This window comes from Oncorhynchus nerka, linkage group LG20 (genome assembly GCF_034236695.1).
Source record: "Oncorhynchus nerka isolate Pitt River linkage group LG20, Oner_Uvic_2.0, whole genome shotgun sequence".
NCBI classification, from domain to species: domain Eukaryota; kingdom Metazoa; phylum Chordata; class Actinopteri; order Salmoniformes; family Salmonidae; genus Oncorhynchus; species Oncorhynchus nerka.
In genome coordinates this window covers 36,055,749-36,077,595 of record NC_088415.1, presented here as the reverse complement: position 1 = coordinate 36,077,595, position 21,847 = coordinate 36,055,749, and the positions used below count along the sequence as shown (strand labels likewise).

At 43.1% G+C, this 21,847-nt stretch overlaps 1 protein-coding gene across 4 annotated transcripts in view; it reads right to left on the bottom strand.

Moving 5' to 3' along the window:
• Positions 1-2,271: 2,271 nt before the first annotated feature.
• The window catches only part of LOC115102388 (DNA (cytosine-5)-methyltransferase 3A-like), a 33,043-nt gene continuing 13,467 nt past the window's right edge, over positions 2,272-21,847 (bottom strand). Inside the window, exons 7-25 of one of the 4 annotated variants that reach the window (XM_029622297.2) lie at positions 19,667-19,726; positions 18,145-18,212; positions 16,835-16,984; positions 16,111-16,188; positions 15,858-16,010; positions 15,656-15,763; positions 15,253-15,388; positions 14,886-15,005; positions 14,728-14,769; positions 14,525-14,604; positions 14,250-14,362; positions 13,876-14,144; positions 13,562-13,707; positions 13,253-13,343; positions 12,679-12,827; positions 5,945-6,030; positions 5,713-5,782; positions 5,381-5,499; positions 2,272-5,106 (exon numbers count right to left, since the gene is read on the bottom strand). In XM_029622297.2, coding sequence (XP_029478157.2) covers positions 4,965-5,106; positions 5,381-5,499; positions 5,713-5,782; positions 5,945-6,030; positions 12,679-12,827; positions 13,253-13,343; positions 13,562-13,707; positions 13,876-14,144; positions 14,250-14,362; positions 14,525-14,604; positions 14,728-14,769; positions 14,886-15,005; positions 15,253-15,388; positions 15,656-15,763; positions 15,858-16,010; positions 16,111-16,188; positions 16,835-16,984; positions 18,145-18,212; positions 19,667-19,726 — 2,180 coding nt within the window. In that variant the 3' untranslated portion in view covers positions 2,272-4,964. The remainder of the gene's footprint in view (positions 5,107-5,380; positions 5,500-5,712; positions 5,783-5,944; positions 6,031-12,678; positions 12,828-13,252; positions 13,344-13,561; positions 13,708-13,875; positions 14,145-14,249; positions 14,363-14,524; positions 14,605-14,727; positions 14,770-14,885; positions 15,006-15,252; positions 15,389-15,655; positions 15,764-15,857; positions 16,011-16,110; positions 16,189-16,834; positions 16,985-18,144; positions 18,213-19,666; positions 19,727-21,847) is intronic. The other 3 variants (XM_029622299.2, XM_029622298.2, XM_029622300.2) reach the window with 3 other exon arrangements.

Below are 21,847 nucleotides of genomic sequence, written 5' to 3'. Positions count from 1 at the left end.
TCTGGGGGAACCAGTCGAAATCTCTCCGGGTACTCATCGTCTCTGGGGCCGATGAGAGCTTTAAGGACGTTACCCTGGCGTCCGAGCTGGGCATCCCAGATGAGGTACGCTATCTTAGAGCGATCCAAGGGGAAGGAGGAGGGCTGCAGCTCGATGACGAGGGAACACTAAGCGAGAAACGCCTGACAGGTGCCCAACACTACCATTGAAGCGTTCCGGGGGAGACACTCCAGGGGGCCATCGTGTTCTCCAAGCTGCCCTAACACCTGGTGCGAATACGGGAAGGGGACGAGTGGAAGACTGCCTTCAACATAACCAGCGGTCACTGCGAGTATCTGGTCATGCCATTTGGCCTTACCAACGCCCCTGTTGTGTTCCAGGCTCTGGTGAATGATGTTCTCTGCGACATGTTGAACCAGTTTGTCTTCATCTACCTAGACGGCATCCTCGTTTTCTCCCTCTCCTCCCAAGAATACCTGCTCCATGTCCGCCAGGTTCTCCAAAACCTCCTGGAGAACCAGCTTTTTGTGAAAGCAGAGAAGTGCGAATTCCATCGCTCCACCATCCCCTTCCTGGGTTACATCATTTCTGCAGGGAGAGTACAGATGGATCCCGGGAAGGTGAGAGTGGTGGTGGATTGGCCCCAGCCTACGTTGAGTGAAACTGCAACGTTTCCTGGGATTCACCAACTTCTATCACCGGGTTACAGCACCCTAGCTTCCCCACTGTCCGCTCACGTGGTCCCCAGCTGTGGGATCTTAAACACAGTTTCACAACAGCTCCCATCTTGGTTCATCCTGACTCGTCCCACCAGTTTGTGGTGGAGGTCGATGCTTCAAATGTCGGAGTAGGGGCTGCCCTGTCCCAGCGTTCTGCCCTGGACCTCAAGTTACATCCCCGCGCCTTCTTCTCCCATTGCTTCAACGCCACAGAGAGGAACTACGATGTGGGGAATCGTGAGCTTATCGAGGTGAAGATGGCGCTGGAGCAGTGGATGCCCTCGAGGGGGCGGAATATCCGTTCTTCGTGTGGACAGACCACAAGAATCTGGAATATCTCTGCCAAGCGTCTCAACTCCAGGCAAGCTAGATGGGCCCTGCTTTTCACCCCTTATTCTTACCACCTCTGTCTCATTCACCCAGACAGGACACTTCAGACATTTGGGTGCATGTGGTGCATGCACACCACAATTGCAGCATTTAGGCTCTCCCGTCTACATACACTTGACACGTGACTAAATATTTTGCATCTATCACACTGCATTGGTTTGGGCACGAAGGCTCTCACAGGATATGTCGTAAAACCCAAATACACGTGAGAAGGGAGAGACTCTTCATCAAAAAAAAGCATATGAGTCAGTCGGTGTGCACCTAACACTTGATTCCTTTTACTTCTAGCACCACCCCAGAGATAACAGCCTTGATAGGCGCCCTGCTTTGAAGATCCACACACGACACATTCCAATCCGATATCTTCCTGAAGTGCAGAGCACTCTCCTTCTGTTCCATAGATACACAAAAAATCAAAATAAGCCCACTTCTCGTTACTCTCATGGACAACACCTTATCCAACGCATCCACTATATTTATAGATTTATAGATCTCCCAGGTAACTACATAGATTGAAAACCCTTACTCTAACCAAAAAATAATCAGAACTAGGTTGGATTTACTAGATTACACTACGACTTTACTTCACTTATTTCCTTTTGCATTTGCCACTGTAATACAATTCTTCTCATCTCCACTCGACACACAATTTGGTTCAAACTGAACATCCACTTCATTTTCTCCCTCCAAGGTACCTCTGCACGACCACTCATGGTTCCCACTTATGGGCCCACTAGGAGAAATAGGATTTCATTTTTTACCACCTGAACTATGACCTGTTGAATTTACAGACACTTACACAATCTCAGCAATAGTATGCATCACTCGGCCTCCCGAGTGGCACAGTGGTCTAAGGCACTGCATCTCAGTGCAAGAGGCGTCACTACAGACACCCTGGTTTGAATCCAGGCTGTATCATAACCGGCCGCGATTGGGAGTCCCATAGGGCATCACACAATTGGCCCAGCTTCGGCCGGTGTAGGCCGTCATTGTAAATAAGAATTTGTTCTTAACTGACTTGCCTAGTTAAATAAAGGTTAAATCAAAAAAATATTGTTTTGTCAAAAGCCTGCCAGAGCGCCCACAAGCTCACTCACACCGGGCACACAGTATTCACAGTATAATATATACATCAATTGACAGACTGACAACACAGACAAAGTACAAATAATACAATTAGGGCAGTTTATTTCTCATCTCTAACATGATCAAAAGCTTTACATGGGGTTATGAGACTATGACAGCTATACACTAAACAAGCTGGGGAACAGCTAACCATGTTATATACAGCTTGACTCAATATTAACATACCATGCAAGAAAATATGAAATATAAGAAAACAATTGAACAATAATATAGCACCAATAGGAGTCTAGTGATGACCCGAATAACCTCATTTTAAAGGCATTGTTATTAAAGTGTTATAGAAACATACAGTACACAAAACAATTGTTTGTTCCTTTTGTTTCATTTCAAAAAAACTATTCATAAGGCCAGTATCCTATGTAAATCACTGTCCAGACTGTGTTCACCTGGTTGTGTTTATGAAAAATAGAAATGGCAAGAAAAACACATTTGGTATACAGTATCTGTTCTGCCTCAGAGTTGAGATCAGTCACCACACTGACACACTTCATACAGTACAACAGGTAGGTATGGATGGTAGAGGGGAACAAGGGTTCAAAACTGATGAGTTAAAAAATCTCAGTAACCCCAAATGACAAACAGTACTCATTTTAGAATGTAGCGTAACTTCAAGTTTTTGATGAAAGCTGCTTGTGTTGTGATATCATCAACAAACTTGTTGAGAGCGAGATGAACAGAACGCTGCAGTTAAAGCCATCACTTCAACTTAACACACAGATTACCTGTCATAACAACACACGTCACATGCATGAAACTGAAGTGGGTATGTTATGATTAGGCCCTCCATGTGACCTTCATCAACACTCCATGAACATACAAGGTCAGTTTAAAACAGTTGCTTTCAGAAAAAAAGTGCCCACTTTAAAGACAAACTTACACGCTGCCTGTCTGTTTTACTGAAACAATTACGTGAAGACATTGATGATGTACTCCTTTCCTCAGAACTTTGTCCAGCTCCCTTTACAATATTTAAGAATGAATAATTACAGAAGAAAAATAGTTCTACGTATATTGTATCTAGGTTTTAACAGTTGTTTAGTAGGCACTTGCGATTACAACCGTTCTTCTCCCCTTTTGTTCCAAGACAGGGAGAAGGCACACATCTTACTATTCAAATCAAACTTGTAAGGACTGGTTTCAGCAACTTTTTCTTTCACATGCTTGACTATATCCCCTAAATTAAAGCCTATAAGCGGCATGCTCTAACAAGTGAGACAATAGTTATGCCTCCATTAACATTTAGTCATTTCTTTTTTTTGTTGACATTTCAAAATGCTGCGTTTCTATTCAACTGTCTTTGTGTCGATGAAAACAGCTGGACGTAATGACAACAGCTGGACGTAATGACAACAGCTGGACGTAATGACAACAGCTGGACGTAATGAAAACAGCTGGACGTAATGACAACAGCTGGACGTAATGACAACAGCTGGACGTAATGACGTCTCCCATTAAAATAACACTTTTCACAAAAACATAGAATGTCGAATAAAAATGTGGTAAGATTAGCAATATTTAGCAAAGAAAATACAATTTTGTTTCCAGGTAGAACCCTCTGTGGAAAGGGTTCTACATGGAACCCAAAAGGGTTCTACCTGGAACCAAAAGGGTTTCTTCAAATGGGACATCATGCAAATAAACTTTTTTTTTCCAGAGTTGAATAAATGGATTTTGCCATCAGTAGGCATTTAGAATTAAATGTGGAGTGGACATTTATAGTTACGCGATAACATCAAATGCCCCACGTAGGCCTACCTTCAAAATGATTCGTCAATCATAATTTATTCTTAAGACAAAAGAAAAATCCACCCTTGTCGGATGTATAAAAATGTATTAGATCTTTAGAAAATGTCTCTGCTGTTTCCATTACACATGTGGCAATTATTTTTTGTGTGACATTGCTTTAGTCTAATTAACCTGTGTCAATGGAAACCTGCCTATAGTTAGTGAAAATGTGTGTCCTGTGACCACCTCTTTGACAAGAATATCATTAAAAACCCTAACATAGCACCACACAGACTGTAACCCTGATGAATATTGGCCAAGGTAAAATACAATCAAACACTCAAGGCACATTTTTTTTTGCCTTGGTTTGAATCTGAGTTTTGGATTTTTAATTATTTTGGAAGATCTATTTTTCCAAACAAGTTAAAAAAAACATTAGGTTTATTCACCTAATTACACGTGAACATGATTTATCTGACTATTTATAACATTCAAATATAAAATAAATGATACAGAATCATTCAATTAAATAGAGATAAAACTGTGTTTCTGCAGATGTCAGACCGATCATAGATTAGTATTGAGGTAGATAGTGGGCAGGGTTTGAGGTCTGATCTCACCATCATTGACCAAAAGTTGACAAAACCGAACATCAAATAAATGATAGACAAACGTGAACTATTCCAGACAAACGGAAAGAACCAAAAAGTGTCAGTGCATTCTGGTAATATTATGATCATATGACCACACTGCATTGAAACAGATGCTCATTATCTAAACCTAATAAAACACTTGATACAGCCAGTGATAAAAAGACTAAGATGATTCTGTGAGTTCAGTCTGAGAAACACAGGACAGTTCCTTTCACTGAAAAGCAGGGCAGGATAATGATCTTTTTTTTTACCCTCCTCTCTCCAACAATCAGCCATTTCATGTTGCTGTTGTTGTTGACGACAGTGTGCAGCACACAGGAACGTGAGGTTCCTACTCACAGGCAAAGTAGTCCTTGAGTGGAGCGAAGAGGTGCCGGATAACTGGTACACTCCATGATCGGCCCAGTACTTTCTGCCGCTGGCTCCGACCCATGTTGTTGACATCAGTGTAATGCTTGGGAAAGCCGAAGATCCTGCAGAAAGGTCAATCACATAACATGGAAAATGTTAGAACCATTTCAAAACAATCCGAGGGTAAGTGTATTTGTTTTTAGAAATGACAGATTACATTCACTTTAACTACCGTAAGTACATTGACTTTTACAAGAGAGAGCAGTATCCATGATGAGTCACGGTATAGGAATAATGCTGACTACAAAACTTTTAAACAATGTAATTACACTGTGATCACTTCTATATTCTATGCTGTTCCAACCTCTACCCTTTTGCTCAATAATAAAGACTCACTTCTCCATCTCTGTGCACCAAAGGTAGTCCTCCTTGCCATTAAAGTCGACAGGTAGTGATCCCATCTTCCCCTGTCTGATGGAGTTGGACTTGGTGGTGATGGTACGAACTTTGTTATACTGTAAGGAAAAGAACCGACAGATAACAATCACAGCTTTAACCATATTTCAAATATGGACGTACTCACCAGTCACACCTGATGCTAGAAACTCATTCAGAAATAAGAAAATAGCCATTAGAAGTAACCTAAACAGCCTTTTAACTTCGACCTCGCTTGTCAGTAAAGTTCTGAATTATAAGAAAATCTAGAAGCAAGAGCTTGTCAGTCTTACCTTGGCCGTGCGTCCAGGCTCCAGACAATCCTGCAGGTTCACCTTATCATCCAGAGAGGTAGCTAGAGGTCTAAGGAGAAAAAAACATACAGACAAGTGAACTCTCTCATGTAGGTGGGTTGAACATAAGAAAAACAACATGATATTGAGAGTGAATGTGTTAGTGTTCATCAGTAGGAGTATGTGAAGGGATATGGGGATGTGTCTATGTGTTAGTCGTATTTATGTTTACCTGTTCATGCCAGGGAGGTTTCCCCAGAAGTAGCGAGCTCTGTGAGCTGGGCTCACTTTTACCGCATCGATCAGGATGGGATTACACTGGAAATAGATGAGATTTACAGTTGAAGTCGGAAGTTTACATACACTTACGTTGGAGTCATTAAAACTATTTTTTCAACCCCTCCACAAATGTCTTGTTAACACACTATAGTTTTGGCAAGTTGGTTAGGACATCTACTTTGTGCATGACACAGGTAATTTTTCTGTCATGTTCTGACCTTTATTTCCTGTGTTTGTATTTAGTTAGTATGGTCAGGGCGTGAGTTGGGTGGGCAGTCTATGTTTGTTTTTCTAGGTTTTGGGTATTTCTTTGTTTTCGGCCTAGTATGGTTCTCAATCAGAGGCAGGTGTCATTAGTTGTCTCTGATTGAGAATCATACTTAGGTAGCCTGGGTTTCACTGTGTTTGTGGGTGATTGTTCCTGTCTCTGTGTTTGCACCAGATAGGACTGTTTTAGGTTTTCTCACGTTTGTTGTTTTTGTTAGTTATCTCATGTGTAGTTTCTTTATAAATTAAAGAACATGAATAACCACCATGCTGCTTTTTGGTCCGCTTCTCTTTCACCAGAAAACCCTTACATTTTCCAACAATTGTTTATAGACAGATTATTTCATTTATAATTTACTGTATCACAATTCCAGTGGGTCAGAAGTGTACATACACTAAGTTGACTGTGCCTTTAAACAGTTTGGAAAATTCCGGAAAATGATGTCATAGCATTAGAAGATTCTGATTTACATCATTTGAGTCAATTGGAGGTGTACCTGTGGATGTATTTCAAGGCCTACCTTCAATCTCAGTGCCTCTTTGCTTGACATCATTGGAAAAGCAAAATAAATCAGCCAAGATCTCAGAAAAAAAATTGTAGACCTCCACAAGTCTGGTTCATCCTTGGGAGCAATTTCCAAATGCCTGAAGGTACCACGTTCATCTGTACAAACAATAGTACGCAAGTATAAACACCATGGGACCACGCAGACGTCATACCTCTCAGGAACGAGACGCGTTCTGTCTCCTAGAGCTGAACGTACTTTGGTGTGAAAGTGCAAATCAATCCCAGAACAACAGCAAAAGACCCTGTGAAGATTCTGGAGGAAACAGGTACAAAAGTATCTATATCCACAGTAAAATGAATCCTATATCGACATAACCTGAAAGGCCGCTCAGCAAGGAAGACGCCACTGCTCCAAAACCGCCATAAAAAAGCCAGACTACGGTTTGCAACTGCACATAGGGACAAAGACCGTACTTTTTGGAGAAAAGTTCTCTGGTCTGATGAAACAAAAATAGAACTGTTTGGCCATAATGACCATCGTCAGGAAAAAGGGCGAGGCTTGCAAGCCGAAGAACACCATCCCAACCGTGAAGCACGGGGTGGCAGCATGTTGTGGGGGTGCTTTGCTGCAGGAGGGACTGGGGCACTTCACAAAATAGATGGCATCATGAGGGTGGAGAATTATGTGGATATATTGAAGCAACATCTCAAGACATCAGTCAGGAAGTTAAAGCTTGGTCGCAAATGGGTCTTCCAAATGGACAATTACCCCAAGCATACTTCCTAAATTGTGGCAAAATGGCTTAAGGACAACAAAGTCAAGGTATTGAAGTGGCCATCACAAAGCCCTGACCTCAATCCTATAGAACATTTGTGGGCAGAACTGAAAAAGCGTGAGCGAGCAAGGAGGCCTACAAACCTGACTCAGTTACACCAGCTGTCAGGAGGAATGGGCAAAATTCACCCAACTTATTGTGGGAAGCTTGTGGAAGGCTACCCAAAACGTTTGACCCAAGTTAAACAATTTAAAGGCAATGCTACCAAATACTAATTGAGTAAATGTAAACTTCTGACCCACTCGGAATGTGATGAAAGAAATAAAAGCTGAAATAAATCATTCTCTCTACTATTTTTGTCACGTTCTGACCTTAGTTCTTTTGTTATGTCTTTGTTTTAGTATGATCAGGGCGTGAGTTGGGTGGGTTGTCTATGTTAGTTTTTCTATGATTTGCTATTTCTGTGTTTGGCCTGGTATGGTTCTCAATCAGAGGCAGCTGTCAATTGTTGTCCCTGATTGAGAACCATATTTAGGTAGCCTGATTTCTATTTTGTTTCGTGGGTGATTCTTTTCTGTCTTTGTGTATGTTACCAGACAGGACTGTTTCGTTTCATTCTCGTTTATCGTTTTGTTGTTTTGTTCGAGTATTCGTTTTCAATAAAAGGCATAATGAATACTTACCACGCTGCACCTTGGTCCTCACCTTCTTCCACCAACAACAGCCGTTACAGAATCACCCACCACTAAAGGAACAAGCAGCGTGGTAATGGCAGCAGCAGCGATCTCAGGACTCCTGGACATGGGAGGAGATTCTGGGCGGCAAGGGACCCTGGGCACATGCTTGAGAATATCGCCGCCCCAAGGCTGAGCTGGAGGCAGCGAAAGCCGAGAGGCGGTGGTATGAGGAGGCAGCGCGGCTGGAAGCCAGAGAGGCAGCCCCAAAAATGTATTGGGGGGGGCACACGTGGAGTGTGGCGAAGTCAGGTAGGAGACCTGCGCCAACTCCCCGTGCTTACCGTGGAGAGAGAGGGACCGGGCAGGCACCGTGTTATGCTGTGAGGTGCACGGTGTCGCCGGTGCACAGGCATAACCTGGTGCGGTACATAGCAGCGCCTCGTATTGGCCGGGCTAGGTTGGGCATCGAGCCAGGTGCCATGTAGCCGGCTCAGCGCATCTGGTCTCCAGTGCGTCTCCTCGGGCCGGGGTACATAGCACCAGCACTACGTATGGTGTCCCCGGTTCGCCAGCACAGCCCAGTGCGGGCTATTCCACCTCGCTGCACTGGCCTGGCTACGGGGAGCATTCAGCCAGGTAGGGTTGGACAGGCTCGGTGCTCGAGACCTCCAGTGCGCCTTCACGGTCCGGTCTATCCAGTGCCACCTCCACGCACCAGCCCTCCGGTGGCAGCCCCCCGCACCAGGCTGTCTCTCTGTCTCCTCCCTAAAGGTGCTCCCGCCTGTCCAGCGCTGCCAGAGTCTCCCGTCTGTCTTGAGCTGCCAGAGTCTCCCTCCTGCCCAGCGCTGCCAGAGTCTCCCTCCTGCCCAGCGCTGCCAGAGTCTCCCTCCTGCCCAGCGCTGCCAGAGTCTCCCTCCTGCCCTGAGCTGCCAGAGTCTCCCTCCTGCCCTGAGCTGCCAGAGTCTCCCTCCTGCCCTGAGCTGCCAGAGTCTCCCTCCTGCCCTGAGCTGCCAGAGTCTCCCTCCTGCCCTGAGCTGCCAGAGTCTCCCTCCTACCCTGAGCTGCCAGAGTCTCCCTCCTGCCCTGAGCTGCCAGAGTCTCCCTCCTGCCCTGAGCTGCCAGTCTCCCTCCTGCCCTGGCAGTCTCCCTCCTGCCCTAAGCTGCCAGAGTCTCCCTCCTGCCCTGAGCTGCCAGAGTCTCCCTCCTGCCCTGAGCTGCCAGAGTCTCCCGTCTGTCCTGAGCTGCCAGAGTCGCCCGTCTGTCCTGAGCTGCCAGAGTCGCCCGTCTGTCCTGAGCTGCCGGAATCGCCCTTCACTCCGGAGCTGCCGGAGTCTCCCGCCTGTCCAGTGCTGCCGGAATCTCCCGTTCGTCCAGTGCTGTTGGAATCTCCTGTCCATTTGGGACCCAATGCTAGGGTCTCCAGTCCGAGGTAGGCGGCGAGGGTCGCCGCTTGAAAGAGGCCACGGAGGCGGTTGAGGAGGCGGACAAAGACTATGGTAGAGTGGGGTCCACGTCCCGCGCCAGAGCCCCCACCGCGGACAGACACCCACCCAGACCCTCCCCTATAGGTTCAGGTTTTGGCGGCCGGAGTCCGCACCTTTGGGGGGGCGGGGGGTAGTATTGTCACGTTCTGACCTTAGTTCTTTTGTTATGTCTTTGTTTTAGTATGGTCAGGGCGTGAGTTGGGTGGGTTGTCTATGTTAGTTTTTCTATGATTTGCTATTTCTGTGTTTGGCCTGGTATGGTTCTCAATCAGAGGCAGCTGTCAATCGTTGTCCCTGATTGAGAACCATATTTAAGTAGCCTGTTTTCTATTGTGTTTCGTGGGTGATTATCTTCTGTCTTTGTGTATGTTACCAGACAGGACTCTTTTGTTTTTTGTCATTCTCGTTTATTGTTTTGTTCGAGTATTCGTTTTCATTATAAGGCATAATGAATACTTACCATACTGAACCTTCGTCCTCCTCTCTTTCTCCCACAGACGAACATTACAATTTTTCTGAATTTCACATTCTTAAAATAAAGTGGTGATCTATCTGACCTAAAACAGGGGTCTTAGGTCATTTAGGATTAAATGTCAGGAATTGTGAAAACTGAGTAAATGTATTTGGCTAATACGGAACCCAAACCGGCTGCGCGCGTGCGCCATCGTGCATACATTTATTTTGTCCCCCCACACCAAACGCGATCACAACACGCAGGTTAAAATATCAAAACAAAATCTGAACCAATTACATTCATTTGGGGAAAGGACGAAAACCATTAAACATTTATGGCAATTTAGCTAGCTAACTTGCACTTGCTAGCTAATTTGTCCTATTTAGCTAGCTTGCTGTTGCTAGCTAATTTGTCCTGGGATATAAAAATGGAGATGTTATTTTACCTGAAATGCACAAGGTCCTCTACGCTGACAATTAATCCACACATAAAACGGTCAACCGAATCGTTTCTAGTCATCTCTCCTCATTCCAGGCTTTTTCTTCTTTGAACTTGGTGATTGGCATCTAAACTTTCATAGTATTACCACGACGACCGACAACACAGTTCGTCTTTCAATCGCCCACGTGGGTACAGTGGGGCAAAAAAGTATTTAGTCAGCCACCAATTGTGCAAGTTCTCCCACTTAAAAAGATGAGAGAGGCCTGTAATTTTCATCATAGGTACACTTTAACTATGACAGACAAAATGAGGGGAAAAAATCCAGAAAATCACATTGTAGGCTTTTTAATGAATTTATTTGCAAATTATGGTGGAAAATAAGTATTTGGTCACCTACAAACAAGCAAGATTTCTGGCTCTCACAGACCTGCAACTTCTTCTTTAAGAGGCTCCTCTGTCCTCCACTCGTTACCTGTAATAATGGCACCTGTTTGAACTTGTTATCAGTATAAAGACACCTGTCCACAACCTCAAACAGTCACACTCCAAACTCCACTATGGCCAAGACCAAAGAGCTGTCAAAGGACAAATGGAAGACATACAAGACCACTCATAATCTCCCTCGATCTGGGGCTCCACGCAAGATCTCACCCCGTGGGGTCAAAATGATCACAAGAACGGTGAGCAAAAATCCCAGAACCACACGGGGGGACCTAGTGAATAATACTAATAATACTATTATCGCAATACTTTGTTATATACCCTTTGTTGGCAATGACAGAGGTCAAACGTTTTCTGTATTCACAAGGTTTTCACACACTGTTGGTGGTATTTTGGCCCATTCCTCCATGCAGATCTCCTCTAGAGCAGTGATGTTTTGGGGCTGGTGCTGGGCAACACGGACTTTCAACTCCCTCCAAAGATTTTCTATGGGGTTTAGATCTGGAGACTGGCTTGGCCACTCCAGGACCTTGAAATGCTTCTTACGAAGCCACTCCTTCGTTGCCCGGGCGGTGTGTTTGGGATCATTGTCATGCTGAAAGACCCAGCCACATTTAATCTTCAATGCCTTTGCTGATGGTAGGCTTTGTTACTTTGGTCCCAGCTCTCTGCAGGTTATTCACTAGGTCCCCCCGTGTGGTTCTGGGATTTTTGCTCACCGTTTTTGTGATCATTTTGACCCCACGGGGTGAGATCTTGCGTGGAGCCCCAGATCGAGGGAGATTATCAGTGGTCTTGTATGTCTTCCATCTTCCATGTGTCCTTTGACAGCTCTTTGGTCTTGGCCATAGTGGAGTTTGGAGTGTGACTGTTTGAGGTTGTGGACAGGTGTCTTTTATACTGATAACAAGTTCAAACAGGTGCCATTATTACAGGTAACGAGTGGAGGACAGAGTAGCCTCTTAAAGAAGAAGTTGCAGGTCTGTGAGAGACAGAAATCTTGCTTGTTTGTAGGTGACCAAATACTTATTTTCCACCATAATTTGCAAATAAATTCATTAAAAATCCTACAATGTGATTTTCTGGATTTTTTCCCCTCATTTTGTCTGTCATAGTTGAAGTGTACCTATGATGAAAATTACAGGCCTCTCTCATCTTTTTAAGTGGGAGAACTTGCACAATTGGTGGCTGACTAAATACTTTTTTGCCCCACTGTATAACCAATGAGGAGATGGCATGTGGGTATCTGCTACTATTAACCAATGAGGAGATGGGAGAGGCAAGACTTGCACCGCGATCTGCGTCACAAATAGAACTGACTTCTATTTTAGCCCTTGGCAACGCAGACGCTCGTTGACGGGCGCGAGCAGTGTGGGTGCAATAATTGAATAATATAGATTTCTACATTTAGTTTTGCAACACTCAGGCACGCGACGCGAGCGGTGTAGTCAGGGTATAAGTTGTACGTAAACTTCCGACTTCAACTGTATTAGTAATAATGAAATGAAGATGCAAACACACCGCCCAAATGCCATTGAACAGGGAGAGAGAGGGAGAATGAGCAAGAGAGTTAAAGAAAGAGAGAGAAAGGAAGAAGGAGAGGCCTCATTGACCATGAAATAGCTGCTAGTGCCTTTACCTCAAGAAAGCGACAGATGTCGGCCAGGTCATGACCGCGCATGGCCACCACATTTTCAAAGAGCCAGAAGAACGGACGGTTGTCATCATCCTTTGGCCTCATCATGGTCAGCATCCTGTAATATTCAAAGAACAGCCTGCCTGTGCCCTCTGGAAACAGAGACCGAGAAAACCAATGAAACACCATTAAAAACCCATTTACTAGGCCAATGGATAGGTTAGCGTGTACAGACACGTGCATCTAACAGTAGGCTACCATGTTAACTGCTAATAAAACGATGTGATAACATACTTGATAAAGTTCTCCAGATATTAGCTCTCTACATTGTCTAGCACAGTGGTTCATAAAACCTCTCCTACTTACCTCAGAAAATTCACAATTCTGTTGTAGCCCTGAACTAACTCACCCGATTCAACTATCCAAGGACTTGATGATTAGTTAACAAGTTGAATAAGGTGTGCTGGCTCTGGAATTGATCAAATACATGGACGGCTGGGGGTTCTCCAGGAGAGGTTGGAGAACCACTGGTCAAGTGGAAACACTCCATTTACTTTGAAGTCAGGAGGTTCCTTACCAAATAAGCCCTTCCGAGCAGGGTTGACGCAGGCCAGGTCATTGCAGGGGCTTCCTCCAATCAGGAGGTCAAAGGGACCCCATTCAGCCAGCTGAAACACAGCAAACACAGACACACACAGGTTAGGGGCAGTGGTTAGAGCGTTGGACTAGTAACCGAAAGGTTGCAAGTTCATATCCCCGAGCTGACAAGGTACAAATCTGTCGTTCTGCCCCTGAACAGGCAGTTAACCCACTGTTCCTAGGTCGTCATTGAAAATGACGTGTGTGTGTTGTAATTTGTTTGAACGTGTGTGTATGCTGAACTCACATGTCTCCTGGTGATGGTGCGTACGTCATTGATGTGCTCTATCTTGCCCTCGTGTTTGATCATACCCACAGTGATCGAGTCCCCACAGATCTCAGAGGCGATGTAGCGTTCTACGATGAAGCCCAGGTCTTTGAGCACAAGGTACCCTGCAAGAGCACAATGGGCATAGAAGATTATCAGTCACTGACACACAAACCAAAATGCCTGAATCCTGAAGACAGAAGAAACACAAGCCATTGCATCCTCATAAAACACATCACATCTGCAACCATCTCCCAAAGATAAATGAAAGCCCATATTGAGAATGTACAAACCTGTGGCAATCCCATCAAAGAGAGACAACACCCTGATAGGTCTGCGTTGATGGGCAGGAATGGAGGGATACACCCTGTGGGGTTCAAACTCTAGGGCACTGTTGTTGACAAAAAACTCTTGGACTCGCACGCTCCAGTCAGTTCGCAGCTTGAGTGATCCGTTGCACTGGGATGGTAAGCACATGAAGCAGCTCCATGGGTCAACATCCTTCAGCTTGTCAAATGTTCCATCGCCAACCAAAATGTTCAGGCAGTCCTTACAGAAACACCTGAGAGAGGGAGAGAGCGAGAACGACAGAGAGGATAAGCGAGTGAAAGAGGAAATGGGAGTGAAAGAAGAGAGAGAGGAATGTGTACTCTTGAGCAGTGCTAACCTGCAGCAGCTGGCATTGCCACACAGAATAACCTCTTGGCCAGCGCAACAAATCGTGCAGTAGGACTGGTAGCCATCTTCGTCGTATCTGTACAAAGTCTCAATAAAGTTCTCCTGCAAAGGTTAGGAGGGACAGCTTTACCATGGGGACGAAGGTCATTCATGTCAACAATCTTTCAGATGATAAGCAGACATGATTTAACATGTCTACGTGGATACACTTGCATAAATAAACTGAACAGTCATTCAATTTATGAGAAGATGTAGTTAGTTTACCTTGCACTTCAGGCAAAGACTCCCCTCAAACAGTGGGTGGAAGGTGTGGATGTGGGGGGTTCCACATGATAAACAGAATTCTGAGGTGAATAAAGAATTGTATACATTAGTAAAATGACTGATTCAATTCTATAATATTTTTCTAAAGTGCAGACAAATAGAGAGCAAAAAAGTACAATTACAGCTCAAAGAATGTTAAATACCTTTAACATGTTTGCCTTTCCTAACCTCTCGTACCATTGCCTCTGTGAACCACAAAATAAAGGAATTTAATTGATGCAAATATAATTCTATAGTGACAGAGGAACTAGAAAAACGGCCCATATGAATGAATATGGATTGCTGTGGGTGTAGGGCTTACCTCTGCTGTAGCTCTGATTCCCATAGGATGGTCTGTTCTTGTTCACATACTTCCTCTTAGCTGGGGGCTGATAGTCTGCCAGAGACGAGTCTGAAGATTCTGCCTTTGAGTATTTGGCATCTTTGGGAATAAAACAAAATAAAAGGAACATGAGAACACCTGTTGTTACTAGTGTACTACACAGGTATAAGTGTTACCCTGTTGTGGAAATATAATGGAAGCAACAAAAAACGCGCCAGGGTGAAATGTCCCATAGGTACAGATCTAGGATCAGCTTCCCCGGCCCCAATCCTAACCTTAATCAGGAAAATGCTAAACTGACCCAAGATCAGCATCTAGGGAAAACATCACCCTAAACCACACATACTTGCAGGTGGTGGGGGGTTGAACCCATCTGGTCCAGTGGGCAGGAATCCACTGTGGGCCCAGTCCAGCATCAACTTAAGCAACTCCTGCTTATTCCCCGCTGCAAGAAAGGACTTCTCACAGCGTTCACCAGCCAACTGCATAGACATGAAATATGAGTGATGAGTGAGTGATGTGGTGCTTTGTGGTATTATACCGTATGGAATATTGTGATATATGGGGATGTAACAGTACAGTACTAGCATAGTTCTACATCTGTGTGTGCTGTCTTGCCAATGTCACGTAATGACCATGCAAGTTGAGTTGGAAAGACAGCACAAACAGATCTGGGACCAGGCTAGTATATTACAGAGTCATACATTACAATGTTAAGATAGCGATAGATAATAGCATTCATGTCCCACCTCAAGGACCTGGTAGATGGCATCTTTGTAGGTAGGCAAGCTAGAATAGGAATTCTTGCAGAAGCACTTTGCAAAAGCTGCAAAAGGCAGAAGCCTCTCTGTATAGATCTGCAACACAAAACAAAGGAACAATTTTGTCCAAACACCAATCTGTGCTGCAGGTCAATCTTGCTCTTTACAATGAGTCAAGTCAAGTCCTCACCTCGGAAAACATTCCGTCACCGAACCACTCTACCCGGCGCTTGGATACAGGCGGTGCCTTGTTGGACTTCCAGAGCACCACCAGTCCAGGCCACCAGGAGAAGCCCTTCACCTTTCCCCACGCCAGCTCTCCAGTGGGGAAACCCTTCCCATCCTACAGGGTGAGACCCCGGGAGATGGAGGGTTATTCACATGGGTTTATATGATATGGAAGCATGTTGGCATGCATAGCAAATATTTGTGAAAGTAGGAACCTGGTAATCAATGCCCTTCTTTGCTCCCCTGGGGCTCGTTGTAGACACGTTGGATGTATGATTCTCCTTCTTCGGGGACTGAAAGTCAAACATATTTATGCTTGAATACACAGATAAAATAGTTGACAATGCATGCCTGAAGACAGTGACGAACACATCCACTGATATCTGATGAACCTGAAAATTGGAAAAAAGAAAAGTTTTCCTATGGGTGACTACAATTGTACATATCCTTCTTTACATGTAATAGCAAATATTGGCCCTGTGTTTGTAAGGTTTGTCAGGTTTTGTCAACCTTAATTCAAGCGACCCAATTTCAGAGCAGTGAGAATGAGTTAAGAAAATGGGAGACCACGTAAGTCCATATAAAGGGTTAAAAAGGAAATTAGAACGTTAGAAGCAAAATCACAAGAGCCATGCACAGAAAGAATGACGTGTCGTTGACAGCCACGCACACCTTTAGAGCAAAATATATGTTTTTTTTTGTGTGTTTCGATTGCATTGCGCCTTTCACTGCCCCATTCGCCAGAGGTCAGAAGGGCTCCCCTCAAGCGTAGGAGCCACAGGAGGCTGGTGGGCAGATATATAGGAGGATGGACTCATTGTAATGGAATGAATGGGACGGTATCAAACACATTGTTTCAATTCTAGTCATTACAATGAGCCCGTCCTCCGATATCTCAGCGCACCAGCCATCACTGGTAGGTGTTTTGAGAGTACCTACCGATGCAGCCTCGGACTCCTGGTCCTTTTTGCTGTCGTTGTCAAGCGCCTGTGGGTTGACCCAGGTGCCGGCACCAGCCTGAAACACAGTGCGCGCCTGTGGCTTCTGGCGTAAGCTGCTCTCCCAACCATAAATGCCCCTAATGGTGCCCTGAGGGACAACACACATGCACACACCTATTACGCACACTGCTCACAGGCATTGTACAAGCGCACACACACCCAGTCATGCACTCACATCCAAGAATTGCTATGACTACCAAGCATAAAGTCGACCCACGTGAAAAAAGAAGAAGAAGAAAGATAAAGGAGAGGGTAAAAAAGTTACTAACAAGGTTAGTTTGTTAGACACGGGTGAGATACCAGTATGAACTTGTCCCAAGCATTTAATGTTTTAATAAAAATGATTTAAAAGCATAGAAAATTGTTGATTGCACAAGCAACAGCAAAGCAAAGCATACTAGTGACCCTTACTTCATAAAACCTGCATAGAAAGGTTTGTCATAATGAAAGGCTTTGGAGACATGCAAAAGATCCATGCACGTTTTGCTTTGTTTGATTCCAAAGAATGATAGTTTCCATTGTCAGGTGTTGTCACGTGCAGTTTATTTTGATCTGTCACACCCCCACTATAGCAAGGTAAGAACACGTCAAAGCAGAACAGGTAAAAACAAACATAGGAAACAATATCTACAGTATGTCCGTCTTTGTTCATATTTTTTCAGTACATTTTGTGATTACGATCTTGTCTCATCACTGCAACGGGTTAGGGAGAGGCAAAGGTCGAGTCATGCGTCCTTTGAAACATGACCCGCCAAGCCGCTCTTCTTATTAACACCCGTCCACTTAACATGGAAGCCAGCTACACCAATGTGCCGGAGGAAACACCATTCAACTAATGACCGAATTCAGCCTGCAGGCACCTGGCCCGCCACAAGGAGTCGCTAGAGCGCGATGAGCCAAGTAATTCCCTGCCAAACCCTCCCATAACCCGGACAACGCTGGGCCAATTGTGTGCCGTCCTATGGGACTCCCGGTCACAGCCGGTTGTGACACAGCCTGGGATCGAACCCCAGGTTATAGTGACACCGCAACAATGCGATACAGTGCCTTAGACCTCTGCGCCACTCAGGAGGCCTTGTCTGTCTTTTAAAGCTCTGTTATGCATAGTTGATTATGAGTCACAAGAAAACAATAACGTCACCCGTAGTTAAATCTTAAGTTACCATATTTGTTGAATTGATTCACCCAATCCTACTAGACAAGAAATGTGATACAAAAAAACATCAACAAAATAATCAAAAATATTACCTCCATAGTATTTGTCCAAATGACGTTGTCCTCAACGAACACAGTATCGTCCTCATTCTTTGGCCCATCTACATAAACAAGTTTCATAGAAACCAAATCAATGTTTTGATGCAGAAAATACAAGAGTTTTGCCTGAAATTGTCAAAAGGTGAAAAGCCAGAGGATAGATAAGTAAAAAGACAAGGTTGGGGTCAATTTCATTTAAATTCAGTCAATGCAGGAAGTAAACTGAAATTGGAATTTCAGTTTACTTCCTGCATTGACTGAATTGAAATGGAATTGATTTGACCCCAACCATGGAAGGTGGATTGTTAAGCATTCTCTGGTAATGTGTCACCTGTACATCAATTCAATTGAGTTTAAGGCCAGGCACCACACCCTAATAGGGTATTTTGTTCCCCTTAATCACAATCAACTTTTACCAGTTGAATGTGGACACAAATATAATACTTTTTATATATTAAAATGTTTCTGAAATATTGTACAAAAATATGCAAATGAGGTAATATCATTAAATATGTGCATATTTGCATATCACACAAATCCAATTTTCTGGACACTGGATGAAGCCAGACCAAGTATTTTGGTTTCATTTTGTTACACTCCCAGGAGCTGACTTACATATAGCAGATTGTGGATAAATATTTTTTTTAATCTTTCTATCTAAAATACTATAGAAAGATACGTAAAAATGCATTTTTGGCAAATGTTTTTAAAGGAAATGTAATCTAGAATTAAAACATGACAACATATCAACAATTCCCCATGTATAAGTCTGGAGAACACGTCTAAGGATAACCACAAGAAAGTTGATGAATGAAGATGCTTCTGAGGCAGAGAAAAATGTGTTGGCGTGTGGGAAGAGTCTGACTTTGGGGAAATGGCAGTTAAAGACAAACTTACAATTCATTTAAACTACCAAATGCCAAACACTCATTTAGACCCAATCACCGTAAGTTACTACATATAGTCCCGTTTGTAACATTCTCTATGAAATTGGCTTTGAAATGATGTGTGATTCAATGTTTTTTATTTGAACCTTTATTTAACTAGGCAAGTCAGTTAAGAACAAATTCTTATTTTCAATGACGGCCTAGGAACAGTGGGTTTACTGCCTGTTCAGGGGCAGAACGACAGATTTGTACCTTGTCAGCTCGGGGGTTTGAACTTGTAACCTTCTGGTTACAAGTCCAATGGTCTAACCACTAGGCTACCCTAGTGAGCTTTGAAATTAAGGATGTATGACCATTTAAAAAAAAATACAATTCATGAAATGTTGATGGCGGTAGTAGGATAAACTAACGGAAATATACGGAAATATTTTCAGCAACATTTTGACATTTGAATTTTTTACTTTTTGAAAATACTAACATTAATGGACAAAAATACCCAAAACTCTTCAAATTGACGAGTAGATGCAAAATATATATATATATATAATTTTAGCCTGTGGTGACTGGCCTTAAGTGATATAGATGAATACCAATGATCATCTTCACTAACTGTCAATATCTTTTCTTACTGATTATCTTCTGCAGCCGCACTGTGCATGGCTTCACTGTCCCATTAAGGTAATTCACCTCTGGAAAACAACACATTGATGCTTCCATTATTAACAGGGATCCTGTGATAGAAGTATGTGAAACACTGAGAGAATCAATGGACAGTGTAAAATTAGATGGATGTTATCATTAGGGATACTGTAGGTATAGATAGACTCCAACCCATATACCAGGGGTACTCAACTACTATTTAGGAAGGTCCGGTCACACAACCCACAGTTGAATCAATGTTGTTTCCATGTCATTTCAATGAAATTACATTAAACCAACATGGAAAATACGTTGAATTGACATATGTGCCCAGTGGGACATTTCCTAGGTGGCAAAGGTCTGTATGGATAATGTCACTTATCAACGTTGTTATTAACCCTCACCTCACGACCCATGCAACCCCAAACGGTTCACACCCCTTTTGTTGGCGGAATCAACATTTTGCCATTTATAAGCTCATTTTCTGGGGGGGGGGGGGGGGGGGGTTTGTTTGCAGTTTTCTAGCTAAATTCCTGCCATTTTAACTTTGCTATGTATGTCTTATGTGTGTTCATATGATTCCTAAGGCTCCGATTGGCACATAATCTGGCAATGGTAACTACAAGATTTAGATAGCTGGTTAACCTAATTTACCTACCTAGCAAACATGGGCTAGTTGATCAACTGGAATTTTCTGATAGGTTATAAACAGCTCTCTAAGGTCTGTCAGTGAATGACATACAGTAACAAAGGAAACAACATTTTTTGGGGTTCTTGCAATGGAATTAGAGATCGACCGATTCTGATTTTCAACGACGATATCGATACCGATTATTGGAGGACCAAAAAAAGCCAATACCGATTAATCAGACGATTTTTATATATATATTTGTAATAAATGACATTTACAACAATACTGAATGAACAATGAACACTTTTATTTGAACTTAATATAATACATGAATAAAAATATATTTAGTCTCAAATAAATCATGAAACATGTACAATTTGGTTTATATAATGCAAAAACACAGTGTTGGAGAAGAAAGCAAAAGTGCAATATCTGCCATGTAAAAAAGCTAATGTTTAACTTCCTTGCTCAGAACCTGAGAAAATATGAAAGCTGGTGGTTCCTTTTAACATGAGCCTTCAATATTCCCAGTTAAGAAGTTTTAGGTTGTAGTTATTATAGGAATTATAGGACCATTTCTCTCTATACCATTTGTATTTCATTAACCTTTGACTATTGGATGTTCTTATAGGCACTTTAGTATTGCCAGCCTAATCTTGGGAGTTGATTGGCTTGAAGTCATAAGCAGAGCTGTGCATCCAAACATTGTTAAGAGCTGCTGTTTGAATGAAAGCTTACTGCCTACCACTGCTCAGTCAGACTGCTCTATCAAATATCAAATCATAGACTTAATTATAATATAATAAACACACATGGTCTTTAATATGGTCAAATCCGGAAACTATCACTTCGAAAACAAAACGTTTATTCTTTCAGTGAAATACGGAACCGTTACGTATTTTATCTTACGTGTGGCAACCCTAAGTCTAAATATTGCTGTTACATTGCACAACCTTCAATGTTATGTCATAATTATGTAAAATGTTGGCAAATTAATTACGGTCTTTGTTAGGAATAAATGGCCTTTCAACAGTTCGCAACTCCTGCATATACCCTGACACTGCTTGCAATGAAGGAAAGAGAAGTGACACAATTTCCCAGTTAATATTCCCTGCTAAACTGATTTTCTTTTAACTACATATGCAGATTAAAAAATATATACTTGTGTATTGATTCTAAGAAAAGCATTGATGTTTATGGTTAGGAACATTATTATTGTGCTTTTTTTACGAATGCACTTGTTAAATCATCAAGTTGAAGTAGGCTCTGATTCGATGATAAATTAACAGCCACCGCATTGATTATATGTAATGCAGGACAAGCTAGTTAACCTAGTAATATCATCAACCATGTGTAGTTAATTAGTGATTATGTTTAGATTGATTGTTTTTTATAGGATAAGTTTAATGCAAGCTAGCAACTTAACTTGGCTCCTTGCTGCCACAAGGTCATTTTGATGCTGCACTCGTGTAACAGGTGGTCAGCCTGCCACGCAGGCAATGTAATCAGCGTCCAAAAAGGCCGATTACCGATTGTTATG